Source organism: Chlorocebus sabaeus, chromosome 13 (genome assembly GCF_047675955.1).
Source record: "Chlorocebus sabaeus isolate Y175 chromosome 13, mChlSab1.0.hap1, whole genome shotgun sequence".
Taxonomy (NCBI): domain Eukaryota; kingdom Metazoa; phylum Chordata; class Mammalia; order Primates; family Cercopithecidae; genus Chlorocebus; species Chlorocebus sabaeus.
The window spans coordinates 59,972,568-59,995,163 of record NC_132916.1 but is presented as its reverse complement, the minus strand read 5'-3'; the positions used below and the strand labels follow the sequence as shown (position 1 = coordinate 59,995,163).

The 22,596-nt window shown below is 38.9% G+C and overlaps 1 protein-coding gene across 16 annotated transcripts in view; it reads left to right on the top strand.

The window, feature by feature from the left end:
• The first annotated feature begins 789 nt into the window (after positions 1 to 789).
• The window catches only part of AHI1 (Abelson helper integration site 1), a 223,168-nt gene continuing 201,361 nt past the window's right edge, over positions 790 to 22,596 (top strand). For 13 of the 16 annotated variants that reach the window (XR_012095048.1, XM_073022494.1, XM_073022495.1 and 10 more), the window contains exons 1-4: positions 790 to 991; positions 1,325 to 1,386; positions 6,287 to 6,350; positions 7,806 to 7,930. Coding sequence is in view for 15 of the 16 variants with exons in the window: in XM_073022494.1 (XP_072878595.1) it covers positions 6,341 to 6,350; positions 7,806 to 7,930 (135 nt within the window). In the remaining variant the exon portion in view is untranslated. Of the gene's footprint in view, positions 992 to 1,324; positions 1,387 to 3,652; positions 3,705 to 5,185; positions 5,364 to 6,286; positions 6,351 to 7,805; positions 7,931 to 22,596 lie in introns of all 16 variants that reach the window. The other 3 variants (XM_073022491.1, XM_073022489.1, XM_073022490.1) reach the window with 3 other exon arrangements.

The following is a 22,596-nucleotide window of genomic DNA, read 5'->3' as shown; positions in this document are numbered from 1 at the left end:
AGAATGGAAAAGCTGGCTGCCATAAACTCTCTCTCTGTACAAACGAAGCAACAGGTTACAGTGCGTGGCTGTAGGTACAGGAAATGGCGTGTATTCATGAGTCCACGAGTAGCGCAACTAGTATTTTTCCAGCCCTGGTGACTCAGAGCTGAAGATGGCGCCTGTGGCAGAAATCAGAAAAGTGGGAGGGAGCATTAGGTGCAGAAAAGTATGGCGTTCTAACTTTTGTTTTCCACACACAGGGAGATAGCTCTAAAGGAATCGTGCATAATTTTTTCTTAAGATTTTGTCTGTAGTACAACTTCATTTTCCACGCTTTAAAATCATGTTTTCTTTTGTGGGCGCGATCGCGTGGGGAGTGACAAATCTGTTTCTTTGCCTCATTCATTCATTTTCTTATTTTGGGCGACTTCCATAACAGCCTCCCCAGTTTTCCTTTGCCCCGTCAGTTTTTCCCTGCGCTTGCTACAATTCTAAGGCGGAAAGAATATTTTTGGAGGTGAGGGCGGGGAAGACTCAAGCTCTGTGGGAGCACCCGCGCATTTCCGACTCCCTTCCCGCTCGCGTGGCCTCGGAGGCTGGAGCCCCGTAAGGTCCCCGAAGCGCGCGCCCGCCAACAGCCTGAGGGCCCCGGTGCAGGCGCCGCGTGGCCCCTTCTCCCGGGCGGAGGCGGAGGCGGAGGCGGTGGCGGCGCGGGGGCGGGGGCGGGGGCGGGGCCGGGGCCGGGGCCGCCGTCTGGGCCTAGCGCGCGAGACGCATCGGTCGCCATGGGAACGGCGGTGTAGGCAGGCGCTGACGTCAGCAGGCCGCGAGTTGTCCGCACTGCGGCACAGAGCAGTGGCTTGCTCTCCGAACCCGGGTCGCTGGCGGGTAAGGTGTCTTCGTGGCCGCCTCACTTCGCGCCAGCGCAGCTGGGCGCGGGGGAGTCGATTTGCACTGTTCCGGGTGTCGGCTCGGGCGGGACGGGCGGTTCTGCCTACTCCTCCTCTCCGTGAGTACCTCGTGGGTTCGCTGGTGGCGGGAGCGCGGGCCCGGGTGCTCGGCCTGCCTGGCCCTCTCCGGGGCGGCGTGTCGGGGCTGCTGGAGTCCGAGAGCGCGGGGGCTGATCGCGGACTGACCGGGGAGCGTGGGCCGGGTGTCCCGGAGGAATGCGATTTCCCGGAGTCCTCAACGTACTTTTCCTCTTCTTTCACTGGTCTCCGTGTCTCCGGAGAGTTGAGCATGGTGTTCTGATAGGGAATTCAATCTTTGCCTTTCCTACTCCCTATTCTTGTTTAAATGCTTTTAAATCAGATGCGTACTGAGTGTGTTTATTTCCTTTTAGAGTGTCATCCTGGGGCTGAATCTTCAACCTGTCAAAGCCTACTTAATTACGTCTGAGAAAAGGTGATCAATTTGTTAAACTTATAAGAGCCAGATTATATTAATAGGGTTGTTTCGAGATGCATAAAAATAGAATAAAAATGTAGACCATTTAAGAATCCTTATCAAAGGTTGTGCTGCGTTTGGCATTCCTGTGAAAACATCTAATGTGAAAATAAAGTTTTTCCCTTTTGAGAAAGAGATGCCAACAGTTTTTTCACCTGTTGCATTAGCAGTTACTGTTATTGCTTGGATTAGGAGGAAGATTGCTTCTTCCTATGAGTACTCTGGGAAATTTTTTAAAGAATGCTTGAAAAAATTAAAATACCAAAAGTGTTTTTAAACCATACTTAGAATCTTGTTTATGAAGAATAATATTTATGAAGTTAGAATCTTATGTACTTATGAAGAATCTTGTTGATCTATTGAATTTTGTGTACAGGACTTTTGTTTGTCTTTTTTTCCCTTGCGATAACATTTGGTTAAAGATAACATTTGGTTAAATCAAGCCTCTCAATTTTTTCTCCCATTGATATTGAGTCACATATTGGCTGATAATCAGGTGGTCTGTAAAATAAAATGAGATGAAATGTAATCCATTTAATTTTCCTACTTAGTATCTCTTAGAAGCTCCTGTGAAAGGGTTTGTGAGGGAGAAGTTGTAAAATAATGGAATATATAAGATTCGGAGGTGTCTTTTAAAGTCTGACCTGAATTTTCGCAGATAATGTTACTAGTTAAATATTAGTCATTAATTCTATCATATGTTTGCTGTAGTACACATTAAGATTTAGAGATGGCTGAGCGCAGTGGGTCACGCCTGTAATCCTAGCACTTTGGGAGGATCAAGAGTGGGTGGATCACTTGAGGTCAGGAGTTCAGTATCGGCCTGGCCAATGTTGGTGAAAACCCATCTCTACTAAAAATACAACAATTAGCCGGGCCTGGTGGTGCACACCTGTAGTCCCAGCTGCTAGGGAGGTTGAGGCAGGGGAATTGCTTGAACCCAGGAGGCGGAGGCAGCAGTGAGCTGAGATTGTGCCACTGCACTCCAACCTGGGCAACAGAGCAAGACTCTGTCTCCAAAAAAAAAAAAAAATTAGAGATGATTTCTATAATGTATTTGCTGTGTTATTAAATAATATTAGTTTTTATTCAGTTGTGTATTAAGCTATTAATAGTAAAGAATTCTATGATTTATGTATTTTATTAATAATTACTTATTTTTAATACAATAATAATGGACAAAGTAATTTTATTTCAATGTACTCATTACTTTGCTTTTTGGTATTTTCTCCTTGCAGTACTAAAACAGGTGCCATTTTAAATTCCCAGACAAGGAAAAACCAAGGTTTAGAAATTAAGTAGCTTACCCAAGGCCACATCAGTAAGTGGTGACACTAGAGCTCAAACCTGAGTTTTTTTATTCTAGGACCATTGCTACTGCTTCGCTTTGCTTTGCTTCTTGTCGCTTCGCTTCTCTTCTCTTCTCCCCTCTTTCGTAGTGGCAGATACTTAACTATAGAGAGCATTGGTGTGGCCTCCAAAGCTAGCAGTTTGGTGGAAGTCAGAACATTTAACCAGGATGAAAATTCAGGGCTAAGGTAGAGGGAGTGGGAGTGACAAAGATTCAGGCGCCCTGGGAGCACAGAAGAGAAGTGCTTCACTGCCCTTCAAGGTGCGAATGCTCTCTAGAGAAGATACTTGCCTTCAAAGGATAATGAGGAGTTTGTTAGAGTGACAAAGGAAGAAGGACATTTTTCAGGAGAGGGGATATATGTGTAATGATACAAAAGCAAGAGAGGACGTGGCACATGTGAAGGCCTGGAGGTAGTTTCACATGGCTGGAACACAGTGTATGGTGTGAAGGGGACATTTCATGAATGGCCTTGGACCTCAATGGTAAGGACTTGATATTTTTTTCAGTGTGTGATTGGGAGCTAGTGAAGAATTTTAAGCAAAGAAATGAGACCGTCACATTTGAGTTTTAGAAAATTACACTAGTTGCTGTGTAGATGATGATTTATTTTTTAAAAGGGAAAGGTGATAGTGGCATGGAAACAATCTTAAAACAAACAGCATAATCCTTCCACAGTGTTTTTGTCCCTCAGAGTTACTGTCTCATGTCACTGCCTTTAGGGGTGATGGAAAGACAGTTGGAAGAATTCTGTAAAGAATTGTCTACATGTCCCTTCTACAGGGGTCACCTTCCATTCATCCCTCAGCCCCAGCCTGCTAGGTTTCTGCCCTTCTATAAACAGCTTTGACACACGTGACTTCCTTCTTGCAGATTCAGTGGACTTTCTTCAAAACCTCCAGCCCCTTTTGATGCCGCACAGTATGTAGGCTACATCTCCTTTAAAACTCTTTCCTTCTGTAATGCTTGTGTCTCCCAGTTTTTCACCTGTCTCCCTGATTTTACTTTATATTGTGGGCTCTCAGGATTCTCATTGGCTTTTTATTTTCTTGCAACTCGCATATTTATAAATAACTCCCCAATCTTCAGCCTAGGGTCTCCCTGCTGGATTAATAGATTGCCTAACAAACATAATATGATTATATACATAAACACAGACACACACATATGACAGTAATAACAGTTGTTATTTTTGAAGGGTTTGCCATGTGCTAGGCATTGTGCTAAGTATTTTACTTGCAGGTTCTCATTTAATCTTTATGAAAACACTGTGAGTGATTTATTATTGTGAAAGATTAGGAAATTGATGTCCCTAGAGATGAATCTGCTGGCAGGTAGAACTGGTATTTGGATCCAAGGATCTGACAATGGAGCTGATGCTTGTAGCTGCTCAGTGCCCTTCAGATACCCAACTCAACATGACCCACACTAAGCTCAGTGACTGCACCCTAACAAGTACCCGTTATAATTATAGCTAACATTTATTGTTGCTGCTTCTGTCTAAGGTACTGTTGTAAATCATTTAACCCTTACAACAACCCTTTGAGTCGGCACTAGTAGAGTGTTTTTACAGATGAGGAAGCAAAGTCACACAAGTGACTATGAAAACTAATTCTAGGACATGGGTTTTAAACTACTCTCCTATACTGCGTTATATTACAGTTTAATGATACTACTAACCTACTTATTCTAGTTCTAGAAACATGGGAATCACCTCCGATTCTTTCTCCTGCCTCTTCATTAGTTATTTAATCTTTCCAAAATATTCTCTCACTCCATCACCCAGGCTGGAGCACACTGGTGCAGTCTCGGCTCACTGCAACCTCCACATCCCAGGTTCAAGCAATTCTTCTGCCTCAGCCTCCCCAGTAGCTCCACACCTAACTAGTTTTTGTATTTTTAGTAGAGATGGGGTTTTACCATGTTGGCCAGACAGGACTCAAACTCCTGACCTCAAGTGATCTGCCTGCCTCATCCTCCCAAAGTATTGGGATTACAGGCATGAATCACCATGCCCTACAGGCTTTTTTTTTTGATGAATCATAGTCATAATATTGTTCAGCTTTTTCCCTGCCTGTTAGATGACCGTCAAGTAGTATAAATATTAAGTTTTTGTTTGTTTTATGATTTTTCTACTTACGTGCTCTCAGGGGATGCTGTTATTGTAGCTTCTTTGCATGCTGCTTTGCAGCTTCTCTTTCTAATTTGATATAGACGAGAAAGTAGAAGACGAGTTATTAGATTCATAACTGCTAGAAGGAGTAAATACAGGCTCCTATCACTAAAGTATAGGAGTTTTTACTCCATGGATTTAGTGATGTCTGTTTTGTCTGGGTACCACATGGTCGTTACCTAAATTAACTGACATAGTTAGGTATATTTACATAATCATTCCTTTCTTTTTAGAATTTCTTAGACATTTCTGCAAGAGGAACATGAATGTGGATCTCCAGGGAATTGGACCATTAACCAATAATGCCTTGGGCCCAGTGTGGTGGCTCACACCTGTAATCCCAACACTTTGGGAGGCCGGGGTGGGCAGATCACATGAGGTCAGAAGTTCAAGACCAGCTTGGCCAACATGGTGAAACCCTGTCTCTACTTAAAATACAAAAATTAGTTCGGTGTGGTGGCACACACCTGTAATCCCAGCTACTTGGGAGGTTGAGGCAGGAGAATCGCTTGAACCTGGGAGGTTGCAGTGAGCCGAGATCATGCCACTGCACTCGACAAAGGGAGACTCCATCTCAAAAACAAACAGACCAATAATCCCTGAACCAGCTTTTCTTCTTTTTTTTTTTAAAACACTCTTCAGTTTTAGTCTCAATAACATACATATTACGTTCTAAGTGTTCTAATGTGAGAATTAATACGTTCATTTTAGACATACAGCCCCATTTTTTAATAAAACGGGCAATTTAGTATTATACATACTGAGTTTAAACACGGTTTTGAGTAGTTCTGACACACAGTAATACACATCCAGGTTTTATTAAAGAAAGATGGTACAGTTATTTGTACTGTGTCCTCTATTGTAGCAGAATTTTCAATGGCAGACACAGAGGTATTTAAATTCACTGTCTGTGAGTATGCTGCCCACAAGCATGCTTTAATGTAATAGTGAATGCTCTTAGGAAAGTCAGTCCTGAAATGGAGTTTGGTTTCTTAAAAGTGTGTTGAAATGTTCATTAATATATTGAAACATTTTAAAACGTTTATTAACATACCACATTAGACGTTCACTGCCTTCAAAATGTTTTTTTTGTTGGTTTCAAATATATAAATACTTTATTCATATATGATCCAATTTGTTTCCCTTGATTTTAGGGCCCTAAACTGATTAAAATGTACCCAAGTCATAAGCATAAGGTTGGGATAAGGGAACATTGATTTATTGTTATACACTTAATGAAGTAGTGGACATACAATGGCATGATCTTGTGTGAATGTTTTATAATTTTTATTTGGAAGTTCCATATTACAAATACATCGTCTTTGTTTCGATAGGATCCTGATTGAGTCAATGCTTTACATTCTCAGTCCTCTGCATAAAGCTGAGAGATGCCTACTGGTAAGACTTTCATGAAATTTATGTATAAAATTTATATTTTATACATTTACTTTTAAGTTTGGTTTATTTTAAGGGATTCTTTAACAGATCAATGAATACAGTAGATGTCATTGACCAAATATACTACATTTAGAGATACTTATTGGTTTTGTATTCAGTTTTCCATTTAATGTTGTGATTAAGGTTAGTATATATTTAATGGATGGTAGTTTGGGACTCAGCTGGACAAGGTAAATACTGATTACAACATAGGGTTAGTTTTTATTTTTTATCGTCAAAATTGAATGTTTTACTCTGCCACAAGCATTGGCAATCTTTTCTAAAAGGACCAGCTAGTAAATATTTTAGGCTTAGTCTCTGCTATAACTACTCAACTCTGTGTCTGTCTCTGTTTTAAAGCATGAAGGCAGTTATAACAATTCTTAATCAAATGGGCATGTCTGATTTCCATAAACCTTTACGAAAACAAGTGACTAGCCTGCAGGCCATAGTTTGCCAACACTTGCTCTAGAGCACCCATTCATTCAGCGTTTATTAATTTAAAACATAATGACTGAGTATGTACACTATGTCAGACCTCATAATTGTTGCTAGGGATGTAGTTATGGGGGAAACAGACAGTATGTTTCTAGTAATTGTACAATTTCCATTTGGGTTAAGTGCTGCGAAGGAAGAGAACAACCTGCTATGTGAGAAAGATGAAAATTTAGATGAGTTTGTCAGGAGATGTTTTATTTACAGACAGCATTTAAACTAAAGACAGGTTAACACCAGCCAGGTGAGGAGTTAGAGGAAGTTTGCCTCAGAAACAGCTTCACATGGGAAGGAGCTTGTTGTGACGAAGGAGCTAAAGGAAGGGTATTATAGCTAGAACATAGGCATCTAAGAGGGTATTTGTCTTGACTTGAAGCCCTGGAGACAGATCGGGAGGTATGGAACCCTGTAGGGCATATAAAAGACTTATTTTATCCTGAATGAAATGGGAAATTTTCAGGGGCTTAAGCATCATCTTATTGATGTTTTAAAGGAAAAACCTGTTAATGTTTGTGGACTACTGATTACAGGCTAGGCAGACCTTAGCCATTTTCATGCAAAATGATCTTTGACATAAGATAAGGAAAATTAAGTTTAGAGATGTTAAGTAACTTGTCTAAAGCCACATAACATGTAACTAACAGTGGTAGATGCTACTGTTTATCAGAAATAAAAAGTTGACTTAGCAAAGGAGACTTTTAGAGTGAGTGGCCAAAAAGGTCAGAGGGATACAGGTGAACGTTGTGATCACTAAAGTCAAAACAAAAAGTATTTTAAGAAGGAAAGACTGGTGAGTTTTTCTAATGTAGCTAGAGAACTCATGCCGGTATTTACAAGACTTTATTTCTTAACATAATAGTAGTGTAGGTTATGTGTTATAATAGAGTCGTTTACAAAATGACATGACTCTATCTTTTGTAGCTGAGAGTGAAGCAAAAGTAAAAACCAAAGTTCGCTTTGAAGAACTGCTTAAGACTCACAGTGATCTAATGCGTGAGAAGAAAAAACTGAAGAAAAAACTTGTCAAGTCTGGAGAAAACATCTCAGTAAGTGAATGACCATTGGGTAATGGTGATTTACATATCTGCATAAAATGCAGATATGACTGCATTTCATGTTAAAATTCTAAGGAGTTTGGAAAATTAAAAACACTAACACTATGTCATGGTCAATAACACATGGTAAAATACAGTTTACATTAGAATCAACATCACTGTGGAAGTATTGAGTTCATTCTTGAGTGCTGTCCTGCAGGAAGAACGCACACACAGTGGGGAGAATGATCGGAGATAGTGGGGAAACTCAAAACTAGCCATGATACCATTTTGAAGAAAGTATTTTTAACCCATAATTGTGAAGAACTTAGGAAGTAGTATCTTAACTTCAGATATTGAGTAGCTTGTGCTTATTTAAACTTTTTCTGTGTGATTCTACCCGACAGAACCGGGAGAAGTCAATGGCCTTAAGGCAATAATTATCCTTTTATGTTTGAGGCACACTTTCAAATGATAGAATTTTTGGCAGCACACTTTAAGGGATTAAAAATACAGTGCTTAAAGTAAAGACTAAGCAAATCAGCAACTAACTACAACCTGATCCCCTTGGAATCACAAAAAGTCTGTATTGGCATCCACAGTTAGTGTCCTCTACACCCTTTATACCTATCTCACTATTTCAGTTGCTCTGTTATCTCTTCTGTCCTCACAGAAAAAAACATAAATAGATTCTAGTGTAAATAATAATGTAGTTTTTTTTTTTGGCAGGAGTTTTATGATGAGTTATACATCCTACATTTTGCTTGTAGTAAGATTTACCCCATTTTTTCTTAAGACCTGTTTATTTTAGTATTCTGTCTGGCAGCTGTCAGTGTAACAGTATAAATTCTGAAGTGAGGCAAAAATAAGTACTAACACAGGCCAAAATCCAGCTGCACACATGTGAGGGTTCATAGTATATACACTGGTATACTACTGCACAAAAATTTCCAGCTGACAGAATGGGACAGATTAGCACTTCCATAGTGAATGCTGCTCTGAAATAGCATGTGCTTTTTCTGGTGGTACTGGTGTACAATATGGTAGGGAATAGTGACATGGAGGATGACACATTACTTATTGATATATGCCTTCCCCTCAGATGGGGTGCTTATGTTGGGCAAAAGCAAAAGGAACCCTGGAAACAGTTGTCTGCAGAGATGTTTTATGCTCAGAGAAGAACCTCATATTGTATCTCAGTATTAAAGAACTGGGAGTTGTGAGCCATGAACAAGACTGAATCTAAACTGATTTAGACCAAGGTTTAAATTAAATGGATAATCGGAATAGGCAGAGGTTATTTCCATTTACCTAAAGTCCAGTTTAAATATTGAGGGGCACATAAATGTGAAATGACTAAACATAATTTACCCAGCCTCTCTTTGCAAACAGCAGGCCTGACTAGGCGTGTTTTCTTTCAGAAATAAGTACACTAGGAACAGATATTTGGAAAGAGATTTCCCAGCTCAAAAGAAGGGAATATTTCTAGAGGACTTAGAGGAAAACAAAATATTTTTGACATGATTAACTTTAGGAAGTAAAAGAACAATACCTGTTTTCATTTGCTAGATGCCTGAATGCTTTCTATCTTTAGGCACTCTTCTAAACACTTTATATATATTCAGTCATTTAGTACAAACGACGATATTATGGCGTTTCATTTCTTCGGAGGAGAAAACTACATCATAGAAGTTAAGTAACTTGCTGAAAGTTACATCGTAAATGGTAGAACCAGGATTCAAACACTGAGAGTGGGAGTGCGGAATCCACTGCCTTAACCACAACCCAATATTGCCTATTTTAATGAAATTTGAAGAGATAGGACCTCTTCTTGAAAGAAGAACGGGGAATCCTACGTACAAAACAGGCTGAGATGAGAAAGGGAGCAGTCTGAAATAAAATTAAGCAAGGAAAAAAGTCAAAATAAGGATTCATAATAATGGCAGGTTGATCTTATGTTCCAATTATATATAAGGCACAATAATAAGAGTTTTACAAATATTATTTCTAAATCTTACTGTTAATCTTGCAAGATAGGCATTGGGACTCTTTTTTTGCATGTGAGAAATTTTATAAACAGACATGTTAAATGATTTCCTTAGGTCATATAGTCAAAAATAGGATAACCAGGATTTAAGACTGCAGTCTCTGCAATTTTAAAAGTACATGTTCTTTCTTCAGTTGCTTTCTTAAGACTATATCTCAGGCCTAAAATGATAGAATTGACACTATGTTTGAAAAATCTAATCAGTGAAGTGGGAGACAAATTCGAGGTGAGAAGAAATGACCAAAACTAAAATGAAAGAAATAAAGAATGAGGACATAGGAAAATATTTGACCCACAGATAAGTATTCCCGGACAGCAGTAGTGGAGCAGCAACAATAACGAGCATGACGAAGAAACTTTGCTGAGATTTCTGAAGAGATGAGTCCATCCCGCATTCTAGGCAAGACTTACAAGATGAGAACTATATCTAGAAACATTCTTTTGTTTTTATCTTAAGAGTAAAATAAATACTACAAACACTTAAACAGAAAAACATATAATACATTTCAGACTTCTCTGTAAAAACACTAAATCCAAAAGACAATGGAGAAATATTTAGAGCATTAAGGGAAAAATTGTAGCCCGAGGAATCTAGTCACCTAAGTTGTTAGTCATTTGTGATGGTAGTTGTAAACATATGTGCATTATTAGCGAAATATTATCAGTGTTCCCTCCCTGAAAAAAAAAACAAAGATTTAAGATTTATTAAAGATGTAGTACCATTTCTAGATAAGAATCAAAGTTAAGAATTTAAGAATAGAACATCTTAAGATCTTAGAGGGGGGGATGAAGAGAAGTTGGTTAAGGAGTATAAAAATACAGTTGGAAGGAATAAATTCTAGTAGTTAGTATTACAGTAGGGAAATTACAGTTAATAATTTATTGTATATTTCAAAATAGCCAGAAGAAAAGATTTATGTTCCCAACATAAAAGGTAAATGCTTGGAGTAATGGGTATGTCAGATGCTCTGATGTGATCATTATACACTATATACAGTGTCAGAATATCACATGTACCCCCAAAATATGTACAACTATTATATATCAGTTAAAAAAATTTTAATGGAAAATTTATGAACCAAAAATACATTGGATGAACTTTGAAATCAGTTAAATATGTAGAACTTTCTTAATTATATATGTCCAGAATAATTCCTGAAGATTTTACATTAGATATGTGCCTATGATAATGTGAGAGAACAGAACCAAATTATTTTCAAAGGTTAAGCAAAGCATCTTAGGAAGAAAAAGTCACGTAACCATTATTCTCAACCATAGCATATAGTCAAAAGTTATTATTTCATCCTAGAGTTTGAAATAAATAAAACAAGTGATAGATATAAAATAGATTATTACACTTTCTAAGTCGTCTGAGTTAAAAAAATTAGATGAGATTTTTTAAAAGAATATAATGAAATAAGAAATTTAAGAGCAAACTCAGTCACGACAATAAATGTAAATAGTTTAAGCTTCCTACTTTTAAAAGCAGATTCAAAAATAGACTTTCAAAGTAATCAGGACCAGGCATGGTAGCTCATGTCTGTAATCCCAACACTTTGGAAATCCAAGGTGGGAGAAATTGCTTCAGTGCAGGAGTTCAAGACTAGCCTGGGCAATGTAGTAAGATCCCATCTCTCAAAAAATAACTTATCTGGGCATGGTGGCATGCACTTGGAGTCCTAGCTACTCGGGAGGCTGAGGTAGGAGGATTGCTTGAGCCTGGGAGGTCGAGGCTGCAGTGAGCCATGATCATGCCACTGCATTCCTACCGGAGTGATAGAGTGAGACCCTGTCTCAAAAATAATAGTAATAATAAATAAAATAAAATATCAGGTATTTTATTTGCAAGATTCACACATTAAACAAAATGACATAAAGTTTAAAAGTAAAAGTGTGCAAAAATATAGGCAGTTGTCTATGTTTTTCTTTCTGAAGAAAAACAGCTGTCTCATTTATGAATGTGTGTTAAGAGAACAAAATCGCTATGTAAATATATGAACACATTGAAATTAATCATGTTAAAAGAATAATCTGTCTCAGCGATATAGTTCCCCCGAAGAACTCAAGAATAGCTTAATAATTGGATATCAGTCAATATTAATAAGTTAGTGCAAATAAATTGAATAAAAAAATATAAAAATAACAAAGAAAAAAGCTGTTGTGTTTTAATTGGAAATAGGATGGTAATGGATTTTTTAGAACATTTTGTGTTCATGTATGTGAAAGCCATACATGTGAGCACCAAACCTAGAGCACGCTGTGGGGTTCTCAGAAAATGCAAATCCATACATATACATGGTATATTATGTATGATTTCAATAGTTTTCTGTGGGTCCCTTTGAAAAGGGGGACACCTAGCCTATAGGTTCTTCCTTTAAAATCAGGACCTGCAAGGGAAGATGTCTTTTCATCGTAAGTGTTTAATAATCTTGAAGTAAATATATTAAGGCATGAAACATAAAGATACGATAGCTTTTTTTCAATAGGTATTTGTCCATATTTATTGCATAGAAGGCACCTTAAGTGTTTTACATGTATTAACTCATCTAATTCTCACACACATCCTATAAAATCAGTATACACTGAAGAACTGAGGCACAGAGGTTAAGAAACGTACCCAGGATCATATAACTAATAATAGTGAATCCAGGTCCTACTGATTCTATAGCTTGTACAGTACAGTTCGTAACAACTATACTGGCTCCCTGTTATGCCAGTGTACAGTGTGGGCAAATATGATGCTTAGTGAAGAGAACAAATGATCATTATTGATGGTTTGAATGCTAATATTAGAAAACCTATGTGAATCAACCTGTATGAACAAAATAAGTACACAAAATTAACGATTATAGCTAGAAACAATAAGAAAATATTGGAGAAAAATACAAAAATTAACAGGTAGATACTACATACATAGAAACTACAAAAGTCCTGAAAGATCTTAAAAGTAAAATTTCCAAAAGTGCAGATTCAAATGGAAAAAATTTATTAGTAGATATTACAGATAGGTTGCACTTTATATATACAAATTTTTAGTTTTAATCCAGTTGTAATAGTTTCCAGTGGATGATTTCTTTAGTTGCAAAATTAGGCTAAAGTTAATGCAGAAAAATACAAAAGGAAGATTAACTGAAATCTTTAAAACAAAAGGCCAGGCACAGTGGCTCACACCTGTAGTCCTAGCATTTTAGGAGGCCAAGGTAGGCAGATCACTTGAGGCTAGCAGTTCAAGACCAGCCTGGCCAACATGTTGAAACCCAATCTCTACTAAAAATACAAAAAATTAGCCAGACATGATGTTGTGTACCTGTAATCCCAGCTACTTGGGTGGCTGAGGCACGAGAATCACTTGAACCCAGGAGGTGGAGGTTTCAGTGAGCTGAGATCATGCCACTGCACTCCAGCCTGGGTGACAAGAGCGAAACTTTGAGGGAAAGAATTTTATCTCACAAACTAAAAATTACATTTCAGGTAACTCAAAAACTTAAATGTAAAAATCTAATAGGCAGATATTTCCATAAGACAATAAAAATGACTGGCTGGTTTAACCTTCCAATGTGTAAAGATACTCTGTTCTTAAAAGGTAGATAAAAGACCTCCCAAAATATTCTGGTCTTAAAAGGGATAAAAGACCTCCCAAATGAAGACAGCATTTTCTGCCTGCACACAGAAGACTCAATGAGTATTTGTTGAATGAATGAATAAATCTGATGTATAAGATACTTTTTTGTCAAAGACCAAACCTGGCTATAAGCCAGTTCACTGAGAAAAGTATGTAGTATTTTTATAGTCGTAGCGTTAATGCTCTTACATATAGCTACTGATAATAATTGCTAATATTTATTGAGCAACTACATAATGTGGAATCAGAAGGACCTTCTGAGTATTTTATAATTATCCTATAATCCTTGTAACAACCTTATGAGTAAGTTTCATCCCTATTGTTAACTTGTAAGGAAGTTGCATAAATTGATTCCATAAATATTAAGACAATAGCTAAGTGAGCAAAAGGAATGAAAAAATAAAACCAGATACAAGAGAAAATAACATTGACTAATAAAATGTAGTAATATTTTAAAATGTAGTAATATTTTAAAACAGATTGGAATACCAAGATATTTTTGCTTATCAAAAAGGTATTTAAAAGTTTATTAGTAGTATGGTAGCAAGCAAGGCTTTTTGGTAGAATGCTGGTAGAAAGGTTAACATGTGATATGGTTTGGATGTGTCCCCACCCAGATCTCATCTTGAATTGTAACTCTCACAACTCCCATGTGTCATAGGAGGAACCCAGTGGGAGGTAATTGAATCATGGGGGCAGGTCTTTCCTGTGCTGTTCTCATCATAGTGAATAAGTCATGAGATCTGATGGTTTTAAAAATTGGAGTTTCCCTGCACAAGCTCTCTCTGCCTGCCGCCATCCATGTAAGATGTGACTTGCTCCACTTTGCCTTCTACCATGATTGTGAGGCCTCGGCCATGTGGAACTTTAAGTCCATTAAACCTCTTTCATTTGTAAATTGCCCAGTGTCAGTTATGTCTTTATCAGCAGTGTGAAAATGGACTAATACACCATCTTTGAAGTGGTTCAGGTTTTACCAGCAGTGTTCAATAGCCTGGTTATAGTTATGGAAATAAAGTTCACTAAATTTGAACAGTGCCTGCAGTTTTACCAGACAAGTGTGATGGATAGGAAGTACATGAAAATGGCGGGTGATGATTGAAGTGATGGATTGTGGGATCAAAGCATCAGGAATTAGATAAGAGGGGCTTGATAAATAAAGAGAATATAGTGGGCTCAGAGCGTAATAAACTGCTTATTATTTTACACTGCTAAGTCTGGAGTGGTTTGATACTCAGCAATAGTAACTGGAACAAATAAATATGAATTGCTAAGAATAAGCACTCAAATTGTAGCTATAATTATTTTTGGAGTTGCATATGCATTCTTTTAAAAGGGGAAAGTTAAGCCATATTTTGCTCACTTTTATTGTGTATACTGTATTATCTTGATTTTATCTTCTCTTTATTTTTATAATAGTTCTTTTGTAGAGGTGATATCTTCTTCATCTTATGAATTACATTTTCTAAAACTTTTTGTATTGTGCACTGAATTGATTTTAAAAGGGTAGAAAATCTTCAGAGTTTCCTAGGTATTAATAATATCCTTCGTGTGTTCATTCACCTATATAAGTGCTGGCCTGGATTTAGCTTATAAATCTGTAATTACCTTGGCTCTGTCAAAAACAAATTTAGAACCCCAATGTTTTCAGGGGGTAACTAAATTTAAAAAATCTTAAATGGGCTGGGTTTGGTGGCTCACGCCTGTAATCCCAGCACTTTGGGAGGCTGAGATGGGCGGATCACGAGGTCAGGAGTTCGAGACCAACCTGACCAACATAGTGCAACCCTGTCTCTACTAAAAATACAAAAAAAAAAAAAAATTAGCCGAGTGTGGTGGCAGGCAACCTGTAGTCCCAGTTGCTTGGGAGGCTGAGACAGGAGAATCACTTGAAGCTGGGAGGTGGAGGTTACAGGGAGCCAAGATCGCACCACTGACTCCAGCCTGGGTGACAGAGTGAGACTCCATCTCAAAAACAAACAAACAAACAAAAAACCTTAAATGGATTATACTGGTTGAAGTAATTTCAGTGTATCCCAGAGCAAAGCCCAGCAATATTTAAAGAATTGCCAACAAAATCCAGCCACCAATAATATAAAATTTATAATGTCAGATATTCAATCAAATCTACCAGGCATTTAAAAAAAGAAAGATGACCTGACCCATTACCAAAAGATGAGTCAATCAATAGAAACTGACTCTAGGAGAGGAACAGGAAAACATAAAGAAGGTGTAAAAGAAAGAAATAGAACATATTTTCAAAGACCAAATCATACTTCTACAGATTAAAAAAATACAGTATTCAAAATTTTTAATTGACTGCAGTTAGCATACTGGGCAATGCATTAAAATTATCAGTAAACATGAAGAAATAGCAATATAAATTATTCAAATCAAACACTAAAAAATCAGTGATGGGCTGACATGGCCTGTCCAGGTTTATGAGAGCTGATTGTTAAATATTAGGGAATTTTGTAAACTGGTTGTTAAACCATTAGTAACTTAAAATTGGCTATTTATGTGAATACTTACATCATGGAAGTTGGTAAACACTGGACTAGGCTTTTTGTTTGTACTGCCTTATCCTGGCTGGAGAATTTATTTAACAGCATACCCCTAAAAAAGGCCTTTGGAATAGGAGTTGGAGAGAAGGAAGAAGAGAACACCAATGACCTATAGGACAATATTAGGCATTTTAACTTATGTGTACTTGAAACCTGAGGAATGGGGACCGAATACATTGGAGGAAATAATGACTAAAAACTTTGTAGACTGTGTGGAAACAAAACACCCACAGATCAGGAAAGCTCAACAGGTCATAAAAAGAAGAAATATGAACAAAATCATACTACAGTTGCTGAAAATGAAGGATAAATTGAAAATCTTAAAAGCAGCCAGAGAAAATAAAGACTTTTTATGTGGGAGAATAATGACAGCAGACTTCTCATCAGAAACTATTCTAGCTAAAAGACAATAGAACAATATTTTAAAATATTGAATAAAAAATTTGTCAACCTAAAATTCTCTGTCCTCAAAAAGTTTCTATTTCACCATTTTTGCAAGGAGACATATCTTGCAAAAATGAAGGTGAAATAAAAACTTTTTGAGGTGTACAAAAGCTGAAAGAATTTGTCAGTAAACCTGTAGTACAAGAAAGTGTTAAAAAAAAAAAAAAAAAAAAAATACCAAGTGGACATTTTGATTTACAATACAGAAGAGCACAACAAATAGTAAACATGATATAGAAGGATTTTCTCTTACTAAAAAATCTCTTTAAAAGATATTTTTTAAAGCAAGAATAATTAGTTTTTTTTTGTAGGATTTATAATAAATGGTGAGTATCCCTAATCTGAAATTCGAAATGGTCAAGAATCCAAAACATTTTGAGCATGATTATGCTCAAAGGAAATGCTCATTGGAGTATTTTGGATTTTGAATTTTAGATTAGGAATGTTGAACCAGTAAATATAATGCATATATACAAAATCCAAAGAAATCTGAAATGCTTTTTGTCTCAAGCATTTTGGATAAGGGATATTCAACCTGTATTTGTAGAAGTAAATGATTTAACAACGGTCTTAGTTTTCTGTTTTTTTTTTTTTTTTTTTTTTTTTTTTTTTTTTGTTTTTTTTTTGAGACGGAGTCTTGCTCTGTGCCCCAGGCTGGAGTGCAGTGGCGCGATCTCGGCTCACTGCAAGCTCCGCCCCCCCGGGTTTACGCCATTCTCCTGCCTCAGCCTCCCGAGTAACTGGGACTACAGGCGCCCGCCACCTCGCCCGGCTAATTTTCTTGTATTTTTAGTAGAGACGGGGTTTCACCGTGTTAGCCAGGATGGTCTCGATCTCCTGACCTCGTGATCCGCCCGTCTCGGCCTCCCAAAGTGCTGGGATTACAGTTACTTATAACAGAATACCAGAAACGTAATTTATTAAGAAAAGGAATTTATTTCTTATAGGTTTTAAGGCTGAGAAGTCCAAGGTCAAGGGTTCACATCTGATGAGAACCTTTTTGCTGGTGAGGACTCTGCAGTCCCAAGGCAGTGCAGAGCATCATATGCCAAGGGGGCTGAATGTGTTAGCCCAAGTCTGCTTCTTATAAAGTCACCAGCCCCACCGTTATGATGATCCTCTAATCCAGCAATCCCCAACCATTTTGGCACCAGGGGCCAGTTTTGTGGAAGACAGTTTTTCCATGGAGTGGGCCAGGGGTTATGGTTTCAGGATGAAAGTGTTCCACTCCTCAGATCATCAGGTATTAGTTAGATTCTCATAAGGAATGTGCAACCTAGGTCCCTTACATGCGTCGTTTATAATAGGGTTGATGCTCCTGTGAGAATCTAATGCTGCCACTGATCTGACAGGAAGTGGAGCTCAGCCAATAATGCTCTCGCCCACCACTTACTTCCTGCTATGTGGCCTGATTCGTAAAAGGCCATGGACAAGTACTGCTCTGAGGCCTGGGGCATGGGGATCCCTGCCCTAATCTGTTAGCCCATTAATCCATAAATTGGTTAATCCATTGATGGATTAATCTGCTCATGAGGGCAAAGTCCTCATGACTCAATCACCACTAAAAGGCCTCAACTTTCAATACTGCCAAATTTTGGACTAAATTTTAATGTGAGTTTTTGAGAGGACAAATGTTCAGACGTAAGACCAACATAGCACAAAGTATGGGAGGAAATAAATAGAAGTATATTTTTGTGAGTTTCTTCTTTTTTCTTTTCTTTTTTTTTTTTTTAAAGATAGGGTCTCGCTCTGTCACCCACGCTGGAGTGCAGTGGTGAGATCACAGCTCACTGCAGCCTTGACTTTCTGGGCTTAAGCAATCCTCCCACCTCCACGCCCTCAGTAGCTGGGACTGCAGGTGCACACCACCACATCTGGCTAATTTTTGTTTTTTCTGTAGAGACAGGGTCTCACTATGTTGCCCAGTCTGGTCTTGAACTTCTGGGTCCATGTGATCATCCTGCCTTGCATTCCCAAAGTGCTGCAATTACAGGTGTGAGCCACCATGCCTGGCTGAGTTTCTTAAAATATATGTGAAGTGGCATTATTTAATGGTAGAAAATTGTATTAGTCTTTTCTCACTGCTATAAAGAGCTAACTGAGACTGGGTAATTTATGAAGAAAAGAGGTTTAGTCACCTTACAGTTCAGCATGCTATATTGGGGGAGCATGGCTGGGGAGGCCTCCGGACGCTACAATCATGGTGGAAGGGGAGGCAGGCACAGTTTTCACATGGCCAGACCTGGAGAGAGAGCGAGCAAAGGGAGAAGTGCTACACACTTTCAAACAAAGGGATCTCAGGAGAACTCAAGAGAACAGCAGGAGGGAAGTCCACACCCATGATTCAGTCACCTCCCACCTGGTCCCTCTTTCAACATGTGGTAGTAATTCACCATGAGATTTGGGTGGATACACAGAGCCAAACCATATCATTCCACCCCTGGCCTCTCCCACATCTCATGTCCTTCTCACATTTCAAAACACAATCATGCTTTCTCAACAGTTCCCCAAGTCTTACCTTATTTCAACATTAACCCGAAATTCCACAGTCCAAAATCTCATCTGGCACAAGGCAGGTCTCTTCCATGAGCCTGTAAAATAAAAAACAAGTTAGTTACTTCTGAGATACAATGTGGGCATAGGGATTGGGTAAATGCTCCCATTCCAAAAGTAAGAGATTGGCCAAAACAAAGGGGCTATAGGCCCCATGCAAGTCCAAAACCCAGCAGGGCAGTCATTAAATTTTAAAGCTCCAAAATAATCTCCTTTGACTCCATGTCTAACATCGAGACCACACGGACACAAGGGGTAGACTCCCAAGGCCTTGGGCAGCTCTACCCTGTGGCTCTGCATGGTACAGCCCCTGCAGCTGCTTTTACCGGCTGGCATTGAGTGCCTGTGGCTTTTCCAGGTGTATGGTGCAAACTGTCTGGATCTACATTTCTGAGCTCTGGAGGACAGTGGCCCTCTTACCACAGCTCTCTACCAGGCAGTGCCCTAGTGGAGACTGTTGTGTGGGAACTCTTAACTCTACATTTCTCTTCTGCACTGCCATAGTAGAGGTTCTCCATGAGGGTTCCACCCCTGCAGTGGACTTCTATCTGGACGTCCAAACATTTCCATAAATCCTCTGAAATCTAGGCAGAGGTTTCCAAACTTCAACTCTTGCCTTCTGCACACCCACAGGCTCAATACCACATGAAAGCTGCCAAGACATGAGGCTTTCACCCTCTGAATTAATAGCCCGAGCTGTCTCTTGGCCCCTTTTAGCCACAACTGGAGCCAGAGCAGCTGGGACACAGGGCCCCATGTCTCAAGGCTGCACAGAGCAGCAAGGCCCTGGGCCTGGCCCATGAAACCATTTTTCCCTCCTAGGCTTCCAGGCCTGTGATAGGAAGGGCTCTGTGAAGGTCTCTGAAATGACCTGGAGGCATTTTCCCCATTGTCTGTGCATTAACATTTGGCTTTTTTTAAATTTATGCAAATTTCTGAAGCCTAGAATTCCTCCTCAGAAAATTAGTTTTTCTTTTTAACCTCTTGGTCAGGCTCCAAATTTTCCAAACTTTTGTGCCTGCTTCCCTTTTAAATATAAATTCCTGCTTCAGGTCATTTCTTTCTTTATGCAAATGAGCACAGGTTTTTAGAAGCATCTAGGCCACATCTGAACACTTTGCTGCTTAGACGTTTCTTCCACCAGATACCCTAAATCATCTCTCTCAAGTTCAGTGCCCCACATATCTCTAGAGCAGGGGCACAATGCCACCAGTCTCTGCTAAAGCATAGCAAGAGCGGCCTTTACTCCAGTTCCCAATAAGTTCTTCATCTCCATCTGAGACCTTGTCAGCTTGGCCATCTCTGTTCATATCAGTATGTGCATTTTGGTCATAACCGTTTAACAAGTCTTTATGGAGTTCCAAACTTTGCCGTCTTCTTCTGAGCCCTTCAAACTGTTCCAACTTTTGCCTGTTACCCAGTTCTAAAGTCACTTGCATATTTTCAGGTATCTTTATAGCAATGTCCCACTTCTCTGGTACCAATTTTCATATTAGTCCGTTCTCACACTGCTCTAAAGAACTACCTGAAGCTGGACGCTGTGGCTCATGCCTGTAATCCCAGCACTTTGGGAGGCCAAGGTAGGCAGATTACCTGAGGTCAGGAGTTTGAGACTAGCCTGGCCAACATGGTGAAACGCTGTCTGTACTAAAAATAAAAAAATCGGCCGGGTGTGGTGGCACATGCCTGTAGTCCCAGCTACTCAGGAGGCTGAGGCAGGAGAACTGCTTGAACCTGGGAGGCGGCGGCTACAGTGAGCCAAGGTCACACCACTGCACTCCATCCTGGGCAACAGAGTGGAGACTGGGTAATTTATGAGAAAGAGGTTTAACTGACTCACAGTTCAACTGGCTATACAGGAGGCATAGCTGGGGAGACCTCAGGAAATTTATATTCATGGTGAAAGGTGAAGGGGAAGCGGGCATGGACTTCACATGGCCAGAGCAGGGGTGGGGGGAGAGAGAGAGAGAGAGAGAGAGAGAGCGCGCAAAGGAGGACGTGCTACACACTTTCAAACAATCAAATCTTGCAAGAACTCCATCACGAGAACAGCAAGGGAGTGTCTGTCCCTGTGATTCATCTCCCACCACGCCCCTCCTTCAACACGTGGAAATTACAATTCAACATGAGATTTGGGTGGGGACACAGAGCCAAACCATATGAGTCTTCATAAATTTGTTTTAAAAGGATAGCTGAAAAGCCAATAATGATACAATGGAATTGCAAAGAACTATCAAGAAAGACAGCTGGAAAAGAGGACAAAGCCAGGCGAGGTGGCTCACGCCTGTAATCCCAGCACTTTGGGAGGCCGAGGCAGGCGGATCATGAGGTCAGGAGATTGAGACCATCCTGGCTAACACAGTGAAATCCTGTCTCTACTAAAAGTACAAAAAATTAGCCGGGCATGGTGGTGGGCGCCTGTAGTCCCAGCTACTCGGGAGGCTGAGGCAGGGGAATGGCATGAACCAGGGAGGTGGAGCTTGCAGTGAGCTGAGATCACGCCACTTCACTCCAGCCTGGGTGACAGAGCAAGACTCTGTCTCAAAAACAAAAAGAAAAAAAAAAAAAAAAAGAGGACAGAGACAAAGAACAAATAGGGAAAACGAAAGGAAATAATAGAATGGTATATTTAAACTCAGCAATATCGAGAATAATTTAAATGTGGATGGTCCAAATAGACCCAATAAAAAGTAGAAAGTGTCAGATTGGCAAATAAGAACCAACTATATGTTGATTATAAGAAACTTGCTTTGAATATAAGGGCATAGGTAGGTTAATATTTAAAGAATGGAAATATATACCATGCTAACACTAGTAAAAAGAAAACTGGAGTTGTTACATTGGTATCAGAGAAAGTATATTTTAGAAGAAAGAATATTGCCAAAGGTAAAAAGGAATCTTTTTAATGATAAAGGTGTCAGTATCAAGATGTAACTGACTGTGTATGAAACTCATAACAAAGCTTCAAAATACGCAAAGCAAAAACTGATAGAAATGAAATGAGAAATAGATAATTACAGTTAGATATGTTAGTATCCTCTCTCAGAAATTAATATAACAAGTAGTCAAAAAATCAATAAGAAAGTAGATTTCAATAACGCTGACAAATTTGAATTGAGTTTTATGAGAACATTGTATCCAACAAACACAGAATACTCATTGTTTTCTAGTGTGTGTGGAATATTCACCAAGACAGACATCATTCTGGGCCGTAATACAAGTCTACATAGCTTCATTTTATATATAAAAATTAAATAAAACTTTTACATATAAAAGAAATGTTTTTAATAATACAAAATGTTTTCTTAGGCCACAACAGAATCAAATTAGAAATAGTTAACCAAAAGTTATCTGTAGTGTCACCAAATATTTGGAAATTCAATAAGACCCTAGATCAATATATTGAAGAAGAAAACACAAAAGAAATTATAACATATTTTGAACTTGC